Source organism: Prionailurus viverrinus, chromosome A2 (assembly GCF_022837055.1).
Source record: "Prionailurus viverrinus isolate Anna chromosome A2, UM_Priviv_1.0, whole genome shotgun sequence".
NCBI lineage: Eukaryota > Metazoa > Chordata > Mammalia > Carnivora > Felidae > Prionailurus > Prionailurus viverrinus.
Genome location: NC_062562.1, coordinates 163,112,024 through 163,129,039, shown reverse-complemented (window position 1 = coordinate 163,129,039; position 17,016 = coordinate 163,112,024). Strand labels below are relative to the sequence as shown.

General features: G+C 41.5%; 1 protein-coding gene across 1 annotated transcript in view; it reads right to left on the bottom strand.

Moving 5' to 3' along the window:
* LOC125154125 (uncharacterized) overlaps window positions 1-17,016 on the bottom strand; it is a 58,755-nt gene that overhangs the window by 37,315 nt on the left and 4,424 nt on the right. The window contains 3 exon segments of the mRNA XM_047837873.1: window positions 821-1,581; window positions 5,812-5,896; window positions 14,728-15,619. Coding sequence (XP_047693829.1) covers window positions 821-1,581; window positions 5,812-5,896; window positions 14,728-15,619 — 1,738 coding nt within the window.

Genomic DNA, 17,016 nt, shown 5'->3' with positions numbered 1-17,016 from the left:
CTTCAGTGGGCAGCTGATAAGGAACAACTTGAGTCCCTCTGTAAAAGTGTAACTAAATAAATTTCCATTCATCTGGAAAGAATTCTATAAGCATCTCCATCATTAGACTACCTAACATGAAGAACCAATCTTTGTAACAAACCATATGGGTAAGGTGATTGCCATGTCCTAAAAGCAAAAATAAGTGAGTATAAGCAACAAAGGGAGAGGATCCACCAATCTAAAAGGAATCTGGATTTCACTTGGGACAAATAGAGAAATTTTGGGGTCATCTTCTTAGAAGATCATCAATACCTTCTACTCTGGAGTTCCACAAATTGAGAATGCGTCCCTCCCCTGGTAAGTCAATCAAACATCTACCAATCACCACCAGTGAATCTGATTATACCCCTTCGTCCTGAGAGTCTGAGAGACAGAATCGAGAGTGCTTCAAGGTTGGTGAATGAGTTCTGGGGTGGGGGCTTGGCAGGGCCAGCGGAAAATGTGTAGCAAATCAGATCTTCTCATTCAGGTTAATCTTTCATAAACAGGTGAGAGAAGATAGGAAAAACCATCTGCAGAGCTTTCATGATCAAGTCAACTATCTTATACTGATTCTCATCTCTGTGTTTTTGCAGCTTTACAACATATAATGCCTCTTTCTCAGCCAATTCCCTCTCCATTTGTTCCATTTGTTTCTGCTGCTCCAGTTTATCCTCCAGCTTTCTGATCTTGTCTTCAAACTCCTTTCTTATCTGCACTCTCTCTCTCTGGCTCTGCTGTGTAAAATTCTTGCATTTCTTGCATTTGTTTCTGAATCTCGTTGTCAGCCTTTTGGTACATCTTATTAGTGTAGCATCTTCCTTCATTCTCAGCGACAATGCGCTGGACCAGGGCAAGCAGCTGATTTCTCTGGGCCTCCTGCTCAGCTCCTGTCGCCTGATTGTTGAACATGCAGTAGCGATCACCAAACTTGCCCACCAACTCTAGAATATCTTTGGGTGCTTTCTGTAAGTAATCATGGAAATTGATGCCATCCAAGTCATCTTTCCGGGTGAATAAGAGAATCATGTATCTCCTAGCTCTGAGTCCAAATATTTGCAGGATCTTCTCCGTGGCCTTTCGCTCTTCCTGCGTGTACCGGCCCAGCAAGACCACCAGGAGCAGAGCATGAGGCCCTGGGGAGGTCAGGAAGATGCAGTGAGAAATCTCCTTGCAGGTGTCAGCATCCTGTGCCTCGGTGTCGAAAATGCCAGGCGTATCCACGACCACAATTTCTCTTCCCTGCCACCTGCTCTTCCGTTTCTTACAGGTCTTGGTGGCAGATGTTGCCGCAATGCTGGAATGAAACACTTTCTCTCCAAGGATGCTGTTGCCTGTGGCACTTTTCCCTCCTCCAGTCTTACCCACTAAGACCAGTCTCAGCTGTGAATCTCTGCCATCTTGGTTTCTAAGCCCTGGGACATCAGGAAACAAAAGCCACAGCATTAGGATGGTAATCCAGCTGCTTCTCCTGCATGGCCCCCCATTTCCCCTCACACACATCCCTCCTCTGTTGCCCCAGGGTCCCCTCCCATAAGTGACTGCTGCGCTCCCAGAACTCTATAGAAGGCCCTTCTAAAGAAGCCTATTCGAAGTGTATAGAAAGCCTGAAGTTCTCTTGCAATACTTGGGGAATGCCCAAGTACTTTCCAGGATTTCCTGGAGCTTCTTACTCTTCCTTTTTGTAGCTAAGTAGCCCACAGAAGAGGAAAAAAAATATTATAGTTTACAAAGAGAATTCTGAGCTGCTGCTGCTGGTAGCTATTCCTCATAAGAGCAATGCAGCAAGTAACAGAAAATCTGACTTTGGGGCATCTCAGTGGGAGACTCCCCTCCCCATTTATATTCAAAATGGAACTTTGCTTCTTCCTATTAAGAAGCCAGCTAGGCAGGTTACACAAGCCAACTCACCATTGTAGGGTACAAAATGGATGCCTGTGTGGAAAGACCAAGTGTCTTTTTCTATTTCATGTGTGCAACCATCCTGTCAGGGATTGTGACATGAGAGAGAACAGTATAATTTAACTTTAAAGTTTAAAAGCTTAGCTTAGAATCCAGTGAAGTTTTTATATTCTAAAATAAGGCATTACAGAATTATAGTCATAAATTACTGACATTTCTCCAAAGTTATTATAAAATCCCTTGATACTAAAAAAGATGAAAGAAAGAGAGCACCTGGGTGGCTCAATTGATTGAATGTTGGACTTTTGATATTTGCTCTGGTCATGATCCCAGAGTCGTGCGATTGAGTCCCACATAGGCTACACGCTGAGCATGGAGTCTGCTTAAGATTCTCTCTCTCTCCCTCTCTCTCTCTTTATCTCTCTCCCTCTGTCCCTATCCCTTTCTCTCTCTCTCTAAAAAAAATGAGGGGCTCCTGCGTGGCTCAGTCAGTTGAGCATCCAACTTCGCCTCAGGTCATGATCTCACAGTTCATGAGTTCGAGCATCAAATCAGGTTCTGTGCTGACATCTCAGAGCCTGGAGCCTGCTTGGGATTCTGTGTCTCTCTCTTTCTCTACCAAACCCCTGCTCTAGCTCTGTCTCTCTCTGACTCAAAAGTAAATAAGGATTAAAAATTTTATTAAAAACTTTTTTTAAAAAACGATCATATGGGGGCGCCTGGGTGGCGCAGTCGGTTAAGCGTCCGACTTCAGCCAGGTCACGATCTCGCGGTCCGTGAGTTCGAGCCCCGCGTCAGGCTCTGGGCTGATGGCTCAGAGCCTGGAGCCTGTTTCCGATTCTGTGTCTCCCTCTCTCTCTGCCCCTCCCCCGTTCATGCTCTGTCTCTCTCTGTCCCAAAAATAAATAAACGTTGAAAAAAAAAATTAAAAAAAAAACAAAAACGATCATATGTTTCAGTAATGCCACTTCTGGGTATTTATCCTAAGGAAAAAACACTAACTGGAAAAGTTATCTGCATTCCCATCTTTAATGCAGCATTATCTACAATACCCAGGATATGGAAACAATCTAAGTGTCCACTGATGGATAAATGGACCGAGAAATCATGTCATATACACAATTGGATATTAGTCATCCATTTAAAAAAAAAAAAAAACCCAAATCTTGCCATTTGCAACAGCATGGATGGATGTCAAGGTAATTATGCTCAGTGAAATAAGGCAGACAGAGAAAAACAAGTACTCTACGATCTCCCTTATATATGGAATCTAAAAAAGAAAAAACAAGACAAGCTCATAGTTACAGAGAAGAGGCTGCTGCTTCCCAGGTTGAGGGGATTGGTGAAACCTGGGAAGGGATCAAAAGATAAAAGATAAAATAAAATGAATATATGTTATGACAACATACACATATATAGGCTAGTGGGAAATAGCAAGACGTGCTGGATGTATTTTTCAATTGGTGATTAAATCTACTTAAAGGAGATGAATTTTATTTTATGTAAATTAAAATTCAATAAAGCTGAAAAATTGCAGCATTTTAGTACAACTGGATGCATTTAGGATAATCCGTCATGGTAGATTTACATGATTTTTTTAAGTTTATTCATTTATTTTGAGAGAGAGAGAGAGAGAGCATGAGCAGGAAGGGGCACAGAGAGGGAGAGAAAGAATCTCAGTCTCCATGCTTTCAGTGCAGAGCCCAACACAGGGCTTGAACTCACAACCCATCAGATCATGACCTGGACCAAAATCAAGAGTTTAAATTTAAACTCAAGACATCTAATGCACTGAGCCACCCTGACACCCCAACATGATTTACAATCACCTAAAACTGGCAACAAGCTGTCATACTACCTGTGTCCGTGCCCCGTTACGATATGAATTTGTATCTTTTCTCATCCACAGATCGAGTCTATTTCTGCATCTTTTGGAGCTCAAAGCCTCAAAGGTTTTGCAGTTTGCCTTTTGACAATGTCTGCTTCTTTACACATTTCTTGTTTCTGTTTTATAATTTGACACCTTTTTTCAACCCATGTCCTCCCTCTCATGCATGTAAAAATATCTGTAACACTTTATTAGAAATGACATAGTAAAGAGAAGAAAGGATGATTCCTATGCACCTCACAGCTCAGTACCCAGGAAGTCTGTAGTCTACAATCGACGTTGGCCCAGTTCCCAGAACCTTCTCACAAGAACAAACACGGTTGTTGTCAATTTACCGGTGCACAGCCACACTTCTTTCTTGTCTTCACTGCAACCATTTCCTGCTGCATCTCCTTCTGTTTTTGTCTTCTGGTGACAAAGGGTTGTGAGCACCTCACAGCACACAAGGTTGAGGTGCAAGGCCCATGCCCCCTACCCAGCCCTGCAGTGGAAGCCTGCAGCATTTTGGTACAATTGGATGCAATTAGGATAATCAGTTGTGGTAGATTTACATGATTTTTCAAAGTTAATCATTTATTTTGAGAGAGAGAGAGAGAGAGAGAGGGAGGGAGGGAGGGAGAGATAGAGAGCGTGAGCAGGAAGGGGCAGAGAGAGCAATCTACAAACTGGGAGAAAATGTTTGTGAGTCACATATCAGATAAAGAAAGAACTTGTGTATATACTTGATAAAGATCTGACAAAGAATAGAATGTGTCAAGAACTCTGAAAATTCATTAATACAAAGACAGTGCAATTTAAAATAGAAAATACAAACATTTTCGACATGATTAAAGTATGTATACACCAGTGAAACCATCATAACAAGCAAGATACCGAACGCATCCATCAGCCACAAAAGTTCTTCATGCACCGCTCACCTACCCATGTCCCTTAGGCACCATTTATGTGCTCTGCACAATATGCACAGCAAACTGTTCCTGATGTGAACATGTGAGTGGCCAGGCCTAGATTCAGAGCTTCAGGTCCTTAAGAAGAAGGTTTTCTTACCATCAATGCCACCTTCTGCAACATGGTCATTGTTGATCCCAAACCCCAGAGAATGCAGTCCAACTTAGGAAGAATTTCAGATAATCAAGATACTTCTTAACAGGAAGAAAGAACTTCAGAACAATTGCCTCAGATATTCCATTTTGTATTTTTGTTCACAAACATAGACGAGGCCGAAAATAAATAAATAAAATGAAATAAACATAGATAGACCACTGTTTTAAAAACATACCAGAAATTATGCAACCTTACATCCACATTCACAAATGATTACAAATGCACTCTGGGTTGTTGTTCATGGACTATGTGCACAGCACTTTGGCAAATGATCGCTGCCTCTGGAACATGCATCTTCAGGGCTCATCACTCGCAACAGGGAGTCTCTGAAACTCCCTCAGCAGAGTCGTCTTCAGAGTTAAAGGCGACAATGGAAGACAACTCTCTAATGTGTAGCTTCTTTTTGCTTCCAAACACCAGCATGCTTTGGTCACTCACCTTATTTACCAGATTGAGACTGTCAAAAATGAAATTCACTCTCAAAAGGCCAAGTTGTGGTCTCTAAGTGTACTCAGAAATTTAGCACCAGCCACGCCACAAGCTTGCTGGCAAAGTCACCCACACAGATATAAGGATCATGTCCATTCACTGCTGTGCTCTTGACCACCTGTCCTCTCCTCAGACGCAAGGATGTGGACACTCCTTGGCACAGATTTTTAGCTGGTCAAGTCTTGGGTCTGATTGACGTTGAATAAGTAAGGCCCAGGGCCCAGAGGGACCCTGACCCACCTGAGATATTGGAGGCCCTACTCCACCTCTCTGAATCTCTAGATTCTCTGTGATTTACACATAAGTGTCCATCCCTGGGGGGATGTGGGAACTTCCTGTCAGTTCTCTGCACGAGCAAAGTGCCTGTCACCTGGATTCCCAGTGCTACACTCATAGGAAACACACACCTCAGTTACAGGAATTAGGATCCGCAAGATCTTGGGGTTCTTCTCTACTGGAATCTCCTCTCCATCAAAGTCCTCCTGTGTGCAACTATGTGATTAAATAAGAGGGATGTCACAAGGACAGGGAGAGAAGAGACTTATTCTTTCCTCCCATCGGCCCTTCAAAATGGCTCCATCCGTGCCACCTGGGGGAAACCTTACACAGGTTCTGCTTTAAGCAAAAAACCTCTCCAATCACTATCGGTCACATTCATGTACTCAAATCATCTAGTGTAATAATCACACTCTCAATTTCACTGAGGGGTGGGGCGCCTGGGTGACTCAGATGAATGTCTGACTTCAGCTCAGGTCATGATCTCGAGGTCCATGGGTTTGAGCCCCACGTTGGGCTGTGTGCTGACAGTTTGGAGCCTGGAGACTGCTTCAGATTGTGTGTCTCCCTCTCTCTCTGCCCTGCCCCTGCTCATGCTCTCTCTCTCTCTCTCTCTCTCACACACACACACACACAAATAAATAAACACTTCAAAAATTTTTCAGAAGGAGTTAACATGGCAGAGAAGTAAGGGAATCTGAAGTTCCCTCGTCCCTCAAACACGGAAGTATTGAGGCGAGAAGGCTTGAAATTCCAGGAATCCAGGCTACAGAGTGACAGAAACATCTCCAGAGGCCCATGAGGACAATGTGATGGGCCATAGATGCATGATTTCAAACTGGGAGAGATAAAAAAGGCAGCGTAGGAATGGAGGGGAGGTATCCCCTTCTGCAGAAACACAAAAGAAAGCGAAAGAGAGGTTGCAGAAGTGGAAGGTTATATTTGGACAAGAGAAAAAACATGGGTTGGGGAACAGAAAAAATGGAGAAAGTACCAATTTTTAACTTCAGGGCTTTCTCCAGCCTCTTTGTGTACCTGGGGAGGAGGGGAGCCAGCCCAAGCTCTGTAGCCAGCTCCCAGGCACAGTTGGAGAGAGCAATCCCCTCCCTTGAGTGCTGTGGGAAGAAGGCAAATAGCCATTCCAAGGACAAAGGACACTGCAGGACCCCCCCACCACCCAGAGGCCCTTTGTGACCATAGCCTGGAGTGACACTATGCCAGAACTGGGGCACGTGGAGCAGGATCCTTTAAGACATTGGGGTTTGAATCCCAGCCGACTGCCTGGGAGACCCAAGATCCTGGAGCAAAACAGACTGCCCACTCGTGCTCCTGTGGCACTGTGAGGACGACCTGAACAGAGTGGTCTAGGATGCCTGGTCTGGGGAGGAGACACTGGGGTGTGACCATTTTACTCCCCATCACCAGCAAGGTGGGGCTTCAGGGAATGGACAATGGATCCACACTGGAGGTGGACCTGCTCACACCAAAGCATGCCCCTCTGCACCTGGTAACTGTGTGTCTAACAGAGCAAGACTCAACATTGACTGAACCAGACAGTCCCTCCTCCAGACCAGCACAGGCACTGGTTACAAGGCACCATCAGATATTGGTCCAGTAGTTTTGCATTCTCTGATTTGATTCTTGGTCAATTTTTATTTTATGTATGTATATACATATATATTTCTTCTTCTTCTTCTTTCATCTTTCTTCCTTCTTCTTCTTCTTTTCCTCTTATTTCTTCCCTTCTCTAGTCTGGTTATTCTGGTTGTTGCTTTGTTTAAGCAGACATTTTTAATCTATTCTCTTTATGCCTCTTCTGTATCTCCTTTATTTTCCTCTCTCTCTCTCTCTCTCTCTATGGACTAAGCCATACAGTGTCTCTGATCTCTGTTTGGTCAATTTTTTTTTTCTTTTCCTTTTCCCTGCCCCTGTCATTTCTCTCTTTGTATGGGATAAGGCCTCTTACACCACCACCACCCCCATTAAAAATTATTTTTTCCAGGCATACTTCATCAAACAAATCAAAGCACTCCTGGTGGAAGGTCCAAACCACCACTAGGATTGGGGAGATAAAGTAATCAGAGTCTAAACAACAGAGAGCACAAAACACACTCCAAAAATACCTCTTGAAGGGCCAGGCCCTGGACAACATTATGACCCCCTGTTTTAATATAATAGTCTTCACAGGACCAAGACCCATAAGAAGCTATTAAAATACATAAGGGACATAAAACTAGGCAAAATGATGAAACGGAAGAATTCTCCTCAAAAGAAATTCCAGGAGGAAATGACAGCTAGAGAATTGCTCAAAACAGATATAAGCAATATAACTGAGAAAGAATTTAGAATGATAGTCATATTACTGGGCTTGAAAGAAGCATAGAAGACAGACGAGAATCTATTGCCACAGAGATCAAGGAACTAAGAAATAGTCACAACGAATTAAGAAATGAGGTGCAAAATAAACCAGATGCAGTGACAGCAAGGATGAAGGAGGCAAAGGGTAGATTAAGTGAAATAGAAGATAAAATTATGGAAAATGATGAAGCCAAGGAAAAGAGAGATAAGAACATCCTAGACCCAGAGGGGAGAAATAGAGAACGAGGAGATTCAATGAAACATAATAAATTCCATATCATAAGAGTTCCAGAAGAAGAAGAAGAAAAGATAGAGAAAAAGGGAAGAAGGTTTACTTGAACAAATTATAGCTGTGAACTTCCCTTATCTGGGGAAGGAAATGGACATCCAAATCCAGGAGACAAAGAGAACTCCTTTCAGATTTAACAAGAATAGATCTTCTCCACAGAATATCATAGTGAAACTGGAAAAATACAAAGATAAGGAGAAAATTCTGAAAGCATCCAGGAACAAACAGGCCTTAACCTACAAGAGTAGACACATAACGGTAGTAGCACACCTATCCACTGAAACTAGGCAGGCAAGAAGGAAGTGGCAGGAAATATTCAATGTGCTGACTAGGAAAAATATGCAGCCAAGAATCCTTTATCCAGCAAGGCTGTCATTCAGGATAGAAGGAAAGATAAAGGCTTTCCCAGACAAACAAAACCTGAAGGAATTCATGAACACTAAACAAGTTCTGCAAGAGATCCTTAGGGGGACTCTGTGAGTGGAATGCTGCAAAGACTACAAAGGACCAGAGACATCACCACAAGCATGAAACCTACAGGTAACACAATGACACTAAATCCATATCTTTCAATAATCACTCTGAATGTAAATGGACTAAATGCCCCAATCAAACACATAACATATCAGAATGGATAAAAAAAAAAACAAGATCCATCTATATGCTGTCTACAAGAGGTCCACTTTAGACCTGAGGACACTTTCAGATTGAAAGTGAGGGGATGGAGAACCATCTATCATACTACTGGAAGTCAAAAGAAAGCTGGGGTGGCCATACTTATATCACACGAACTAGATTTTCATCTAAAGGCTGTAACAAGACATGAAGAAGGGCAATATATCATAATTACAGGGTCTATACATCAAGAAGAGCTAACAATTGTATGTTTATGCTCCCAACTTGATTGCACCCAAATACATAAATCAGTTAATCACAAACATAAGTGGTCTTATCAATAGAAATACTATAATTGGAGGGAACTTTAATTCTCCACTTACAACAATGGACAGATCGTCTGGGCAAAAAAAATCAATGAAGAAACAATGGCTTTGAATGATACAGTGGACCAGATGGACTTGACAGATATTTCCAGAACTTTTTATCCAAAAGCAGCAGAATTCTTTTCGAGTGCACATGGAACATTCTCCAAAATAGATCACATCCTAGGTCACAAAACAGCCCTCAACAAATATAAAAGAACCGAGATCATACCATGCATATTTTCAGACAACAATGCTATGAAACTTGAAGTCAACCACAAGAAAAATTTTGGAAAGCCTCCAAATGCATGGAGGTTAAAGAACATCCTACTAAAGAATCAATGGGTTAACCAGGCACTTAAAGAAGAAATAAAACGTATATGGAAGCAAGTGAAAATGAAAACATGACAGTCCGAATCCTTTGGGATACAGCAAAGGCAGTTCTAAGAGGAAAATACATTGCAATCCAGGCCTATCTCAAGAAATAAGAAAAATCCCAAATACAAAATCTAAAAGCACACCTAAAGGAAGTAGAAGCAGAACAGCAAAGAAACCCCAAAGCCAGCAGAACAGCAGAAGAAGAGAAATAATAAAGATTAGAGCAGAAATAAAAAATATAGACCCCCCCCCCGCCAAAAAAATACAATACAACAGATCAATGAATCTAATAGCTAGTTTTTTTCTTTTCTGGAAAAAACAAACAAAATTGATAAACCCCTAGTCGGGCTTCTCAAAAAGAAAAGAGAGAGGACCCAAATAGATAAAAACCACAAATAAAAGTGGACAGATCACAACCAACATCACAGAAATACAATTATCAGGGAATACTATGAAAACTTACATGCCAACAAACTGGACAACCTGGAGGAAATGGACAAATTTCTAGACACCCACAGGCTACCAAACTCAAACAGGAAGAAATAGGAAATTTGAACACACCCATACCCAGTGAAGAAATTGAATCAGTTATCAAAAATCTAACAACAGATAAGAGTCCTGGGCCACATGGCTTCCTAGGGGAATTCTACCAGACATTTAAAACAGAGTTAATACTCATCCTTCTCAAGCTGTTCCAAAAAATAGACATGGAAGAAAGCTTCCGGACCCATTCTGTGAAGCCACCATTACCTTGATTCCCAAACCAGACTGAGACCCCACTTAAAAGGAGAATTACAGACCAGTATCCCTGATTAACATAAATGCAAAAATTCCTAACAAAATACTAGCAAATCAAATTCAACCGCATCTCAAAACAATTATTCACCACGATTAAGTGGGATTAATTTCTGGGCTGCATGGCTGGTTCAATATTCTCAAATCAATTAATGTGATACATCACATTAATAGAAGAAAGGATAAGAACCATATGATCTTGTCAATAGATGCAGAAAAAGCATTTGACAAAATATAGCATCCTTTCTTAATAAAAGCCCTCAAGAAAGTCGGGATAGAAGGAACCTACCTTAACCTCATAAGAGCCATATATTAAAAGCCCACAGCTAATACCATCCTCGTGGAAACAAAGTAAGAGCTTTCCCCCAACATCAGGAACATGGCAGGGATGTCCACTCTCATGGCTGTTGTTTACATCATGTTGGAAGTCCTAGCCTCAGCAAGCAGACAACAAAATGAAATAAAAGGCATCCAAATTGGCGAAGAAGTCAAACTTTCATGTTCTGCAGATGACATGATACTCTACATGGAAAACCTGAAAGATTCCACCAAAAAGCTGCTAGAACTGACACATGAATTCAGCAAAGTCACAGGATACAAAACCAATGTGCAGAAATCAGTTGCCTTTCTATATACCAATAATGAAGCAACAGACCACTTTCTTACACCATACACAAAATTAAACTCAAAATTGATGAAAGACCTAAATGTGAGAGAGAAAACCATTAAAACCCTAGAGAAGAAAACAGGCAATAACCTCTTTGACCTGAGCCCCAGCAATTTCTTGCTCGACCCATCTCTGAAGGCAAGGGAAATAAAAGAAAAAATGAACTCTTGGGACCTCATCAAGATAAAAAGCTTCTGCACTGCAAAGGAAACAATCAACAAAACAAAAAGGCAACCAATGCAATGGAGAAGATATTGAAAAATGACATATCAAATAAAGGGTTAGTATCCAAATCTATAAAGAACTTACCAATCTCAACACCCAAAAAACAAATAACAGATCATGACCTGGCTTAAGTCGGATGCTTAACCGACTGCGCCACCCAGGCGCCCCACAAGTCTCTTAATGTACACCGTCCACACCCCTCTGGCAGTATCAAACTCCAGAGGTCGCCTCACTAGGTTTCAGGAGAGAGAGAACCTCCATCTCTCTGGACATGGCACGCAGAGACAACTCCCTGTGGGGCCTCCCTTACATAGTCACACGGTTACACCTGGGCCACCTTCTGCCTTGGGGAGATGAACTCCAAGAATTGACCAATACTAATTAGTGATTGACCCTATAAATTAAATGTTCTCGTTTAAAAAGCCCTTTCCTCTTGGGATGCCTGGCTGGATCATTTGGAAGAGCATGCGACCCTTGATCTCATGGTCATGAGCTGGAGCCCCATGTTGGGTGTAGAGATTACTTAAATGCTGAAACCTAACAGAAAAGGTCCTTTCCTCTTGATCCCTTCAAATATCTATCAAATTAGTTGAAGGACTAAACCTAACAAAACTGGTTCTTGCTTCTTCCTTTGGGCATCCTATATGGATCTTCTAGCATATAGTTTTGGACTGCGGGGTATTGGCAATTAGTAAAGATTCAACTGATGTTAAGGGAGATATTGATGTTACCCCGAGCCTTTCATATGGCCTTCTGACCCAGATTTCAAGTTAATGCAGGTCATTTACATTGGACCCTAACTTTGACATCTGATATTGAACTTATCACAAACCTAACTGAACGCTGTTGCTCCTGACTCTATCCTTCCCCTGAAAATCTTACCCGTCACCATGAGCTTTCCTGTTTCTGAATAGAAACATGACCATTGTACCCATCACCCACATGGACACATCCTACACATCCTTCACAGTAGACTTCATACACTAAATCTTTCCTCAGGTCTTCCTCTATAAATCCTAGTGTAAATTCCTCATCATGAGTCATGACTATCACATATTTCAACACAGGGATCATGAACACATTAAATGCTGGAAATTCCACAGTCTTCAGCACTGAAATAGAACCACATTCAGAGAAAACTGGAATATAAAATATGTTAAGAGAAGTGAGTGAACAATATTTCGATTGTCAAGTGAAGAGATAATGATTTATTTGATTTACTTGTTTTTTCTCTGGTTATCTCTTACCTTCCAAAATGGAATCTAATGTTGGGAGAAAAGAAATCAGGTTACATAAGCTGCACATTCAAATGGTCTGAACACAAGTTAATTGTGTTAAGAATGCTTCTGCATATCTCTGGTGGAAAATATCTTTTAAACGGTTCTGAAATGAAAAAGGACAGGGTAGGAATACTTTGCTGTCTAGACATACTAGAGTCACTTACAAGGAAGTAGTTTTGAACATAAGAAGTGCATGATGGCAGAGAGTACTTTGGTCTCACTTTGTCATTTGACACATGTTTTCTCATGAGAGGATTTTTTCTTCCGTGTTTTTACTATATTCTGAATACTTGTGATGAATCTTAGAATGAGCGGGTATTAAGAATCTTAAATTTTCCAGACTTAATCTCTAATCCGTCTCCCCAAAAGTCACTGATATGGTAAATACTCTCAGTCATGTTCACAGACAAAACAAAGGGCAAATAAAAATTCTAATAATTTGGATTTGGGATGTCTGCAATTCTTCTGAGTGGCTGACAGTCACCCATCTAACTTTGAAGTGTCTCTATTATTTTAGCAAGACAGAACCTTTCATCTACTTACTGCAAATGTCACAGCATGGAAGGGTAAGGAGAGATTTTTCTGGTGTCAGAAAACAAGCACTAGAGGGAATGAAAAACCATCAATAACAATAAAGATGCTCTGAAGGAGAACTGGGTACCATAAGATTTATCAATCAGGTTCTCACAGGAAAAAGATAGTCTGCTCTCATTAGGTACTTGGAGAAAGTGTAGAGAAGGGGCCTCTTACAAACTGTGGACACAGGGAATTTGGAAACCACAGGGACGTTGATAGTATCGATAAGAAAATTAAATCCCACCTGAAGGGGTGAACGAACACTGGAATTCAGAAGAAGAGTTGGGTAGAAAGGCCATCAAGGGAGGAGCTGTGACCTTTGGCGTAGGGTTGCAGTTAGTCAGAGATGGCCCTGCAGAGATAGACGTGGGAGAATGGATACCCCAGCCTTGCTTTTCTACTTCCACAGGGCCTCTGACTTGGACTTCCCATTGGCCAGCCATGCAGAAGTCAGAGAGCAAGAGATCCCACCAATGCAGTGCAAACAGATCAGCCTCAGGGGGCAAAGAGCTAGGGTGAAGTGTGATTCTGCAGAGGCAAATGAAAACTATGTGGCCCAGATGGGATTTTTCAGATACAATTGGAGATGTTTTAAATAGGATGGTCCCTAAAAAAGAAAAGAGAAACACAATAAGAGAATCCTGTGACTTTCAGATCTTCATGAACCACAGAACAATCTTTCCAGAGAAACCCAATACCTCCCTAAAAAGTACTTGTGACCATGCAGTGCAATGACACATGTGACCAGTGTTTCAGACACTTAACATGTGCAGGATTTCTGATTTGAATTTTCCTGAGTCTTTGAACTCTATATGTCATTGCCTGATTATGCCAACTTTGTGTGAAGAGACACAGGTTGGAAGGAGAGGCGGTGGGGACTGAGAGCTGGGAAGAGGCTTCATTCTGGTTAGTTCTCACTGCATAACAAACCATTCTGAAGCTCAGTGGTTAAAAACAAAAACCATCATTTATTTGTTCTCATAAAGCTGCAATATTGGCAGCACTCAGTGGGAATGGATCATCTTTGCTTTCTGCTACTTCGCCTGAGATGGCGGGGCAGCCGGAGGGCCCGCTTCTGTATTGCCTCATTTGCATGGCGGGCAAGTTGGTGTGAGTCACAAATGAAAGGTGAGCTGGGAAGTGGGCCAGTGACTTCAAGCCCTCTGGAAGGGGGCCTCTCAAGAGGCAGCCTTGGCTTTCTCACAACATGACAGTCAAGTTCCAAGGGCAAGAACCCCAACAGGGCAAGGAAGCATTGCTCACATGTAACCTTAGAGTCACAAGGTGTTGCTTCAATCATCTGCTATTAATTGAAACACTCCCAGATCTACCCAGTTCCAAGGTAGAGGACACAGGCCCGCAACTCAGTGACAGGAGTAACAGGGTCAGGTTATAGGAAGCATAAGTAGAAGCTACTGTCACAGCTATCTATGGAAACTACAATCTACCACTATGGCAAATCATCGTAAATTCAGAAGAAAAAACGAAATGGTCTTTACTACCAAAACATCTGCCATATTTTTGAAAGCAAGCTAATAATCCCATTGGAACCATCTCTAAATAATCCCTTCTCAGCTTCTTCCCTGATATTTTTTATTTGTTCAGCATACTTCATCTTTAGCAATTTTATTTTTTCCTCCCGTTCTTCCTGTGATTTATGAGCATATTCCTTTTCTACTAGTTTAATTTCATTATTTAATTGATCGGTGTAGATCTTCTTCAGGTTTTCTTCCCGTTGCTTCAGCCTCTTCTCTGTGTCCTCATAAATGGCATTGGTAAAGTAAGCCCCTCCATTGTTCTGCACCATCTCCTCTATCAGCTCCACCAGCTCCTGCACCTGAGCTTCCTTCTCTGCCTCTGAGGCTCTGTTGTTGAAGGCACAGTAGCGGTTCCCACACTCGCTGATGATGTTTCTTAGCTTCACATCTGAATCTGCCAAGAAGTCACTCAGGCTCTTCTCCTCCAAGATATCTTTGTGAGTGAACAACACGATCATGTGCTTCAAGGCTGGCTTCCCAAAGACAGTCTTGATCAATGCCACGGTCTCCTGCTCTTCAAACGTGTAGCGGCCAACCTGGAGGACCAAGATGATGGCGTGGGGCCCAGGACAGGAGTAGAGGACACACTGGCTGTATTCCCCCCGTGTGGTATACAGGGTCTCCTTGTTGTCAAAGAGCCCTGGGGTGTCAACAACAACAAGTTTCCTCCCCTTCCATTCCTTGGATGCTTTTTGACACCTGGAGAAGACAGCATGGGGAGCAACTCTAGACTCAAAGACTCTACTCCCCAGGATGGTGTTGGCCGTTGCGCTCTTCCCACTTCCAGTTTTCCCCACCAGAATAATCCTCAGAGTGTTGTCCTGAGGGTCCGCCATGTCACTACCAGGGGTCTCTGTGGTGTAAAGGAAAGGAAGGAGAAGAAAAAGAGTCAAAGAAGGTAAGTGGAAAACATCACCTCGCTCTTATGACCTATGTGTTCCTCTCTGAAATCCTGCAGTAGTCTACTATCCATGTAGGTCTCATAAAGACAGAAAGATGAAACAATTCAATCACCATGGAAAAACAACAAAGTAGTTAAAGAGTTCCCCTACAAAAGAGTATCAGGTCCAGATGGTTTCGTGGGGATCTCACTTAACCTTTCTTAAACTATTCCTGATGACTTAAAACAGAAGGAAACCTTTCCAATTCTTTCTATGACACAAGTGTGATATTGATCCCAAAGGCTAACAAAGATTTCACCAATAAATAAAGCTACAGACATGTCTCATTTGCGAATACTAATACAAAAATCCCAAATAAATTGTCAGACACTAAAAAGTAATACTCCACAATTAAATGTGATTTATTTCAGAAATAGTAGGGTGGTTCAATATGAGAAAATGGATTGTAACAACACATCCTTGTTAGTAGATTTAAGAAGAAAAACACCTTCATACAGAATAGACATTTCCCCAAATTCAACAGTGTTTTAATAGATACTTCTTTAACGTGTTTATATAGAAATATAAATTTTAAAAAATTTGTCTCCATTTTTTTCTCTGCAGCTAAAATAGTTGACTATTAAATTCACTTGGATGAATGAAGAAAGAAAATTAGCCTGTAGAGTCAACAAGGCGAAGAACGATGAGGGAGGACCAGCTGTACCAGATAGTAAAATATTTTAGCCCCTATAATTAAGGCAGTATGAAGTGTGTGTGAACAGAGACAAATGGAAAACAAAAACAGACAATTCAGAAATAGACCAAATTGGTCTACTATATTCATGAGTATCCAGTTCAATTGTATCATGTTACATTTATCGTCCATAAGGCAGGATCTCACAGCAATGGGGAGAAAGATGGACTAATAACCAGCATTGGGATAACTACAAAACCACACAGAAAAAGACAAAACTGCACCCACGTCTTCAGGCCATTCACAAGTTAAATACATTAGAAATATAACACTAAAAATCAATCCACATAAACACTAGAAGAAACTCAGACAAATCCTTTGTAACCTAGGGGCGGGGCAACTCTTTCTAAGATTTGAAAGATTGTAAGGAAAAGGATTCATACATCTGACTACATAAAGACCTAAAAGACAATGGGAGACAATGAACATCACAGACAATTAAAATACGAATGTCAGACTATATCAAAGAGGGTTAATTCTCCTCTTATACAAAGAATACCTAAAAGCAGAGAGACAAATATCCAAAAGCTCGATGCAAAATGGAGCAAGACGTATGAATAAACAGTTCAAAGAAAAAAAAGAAATGTCAATGCTCCTCAACTATGTAAAAATATA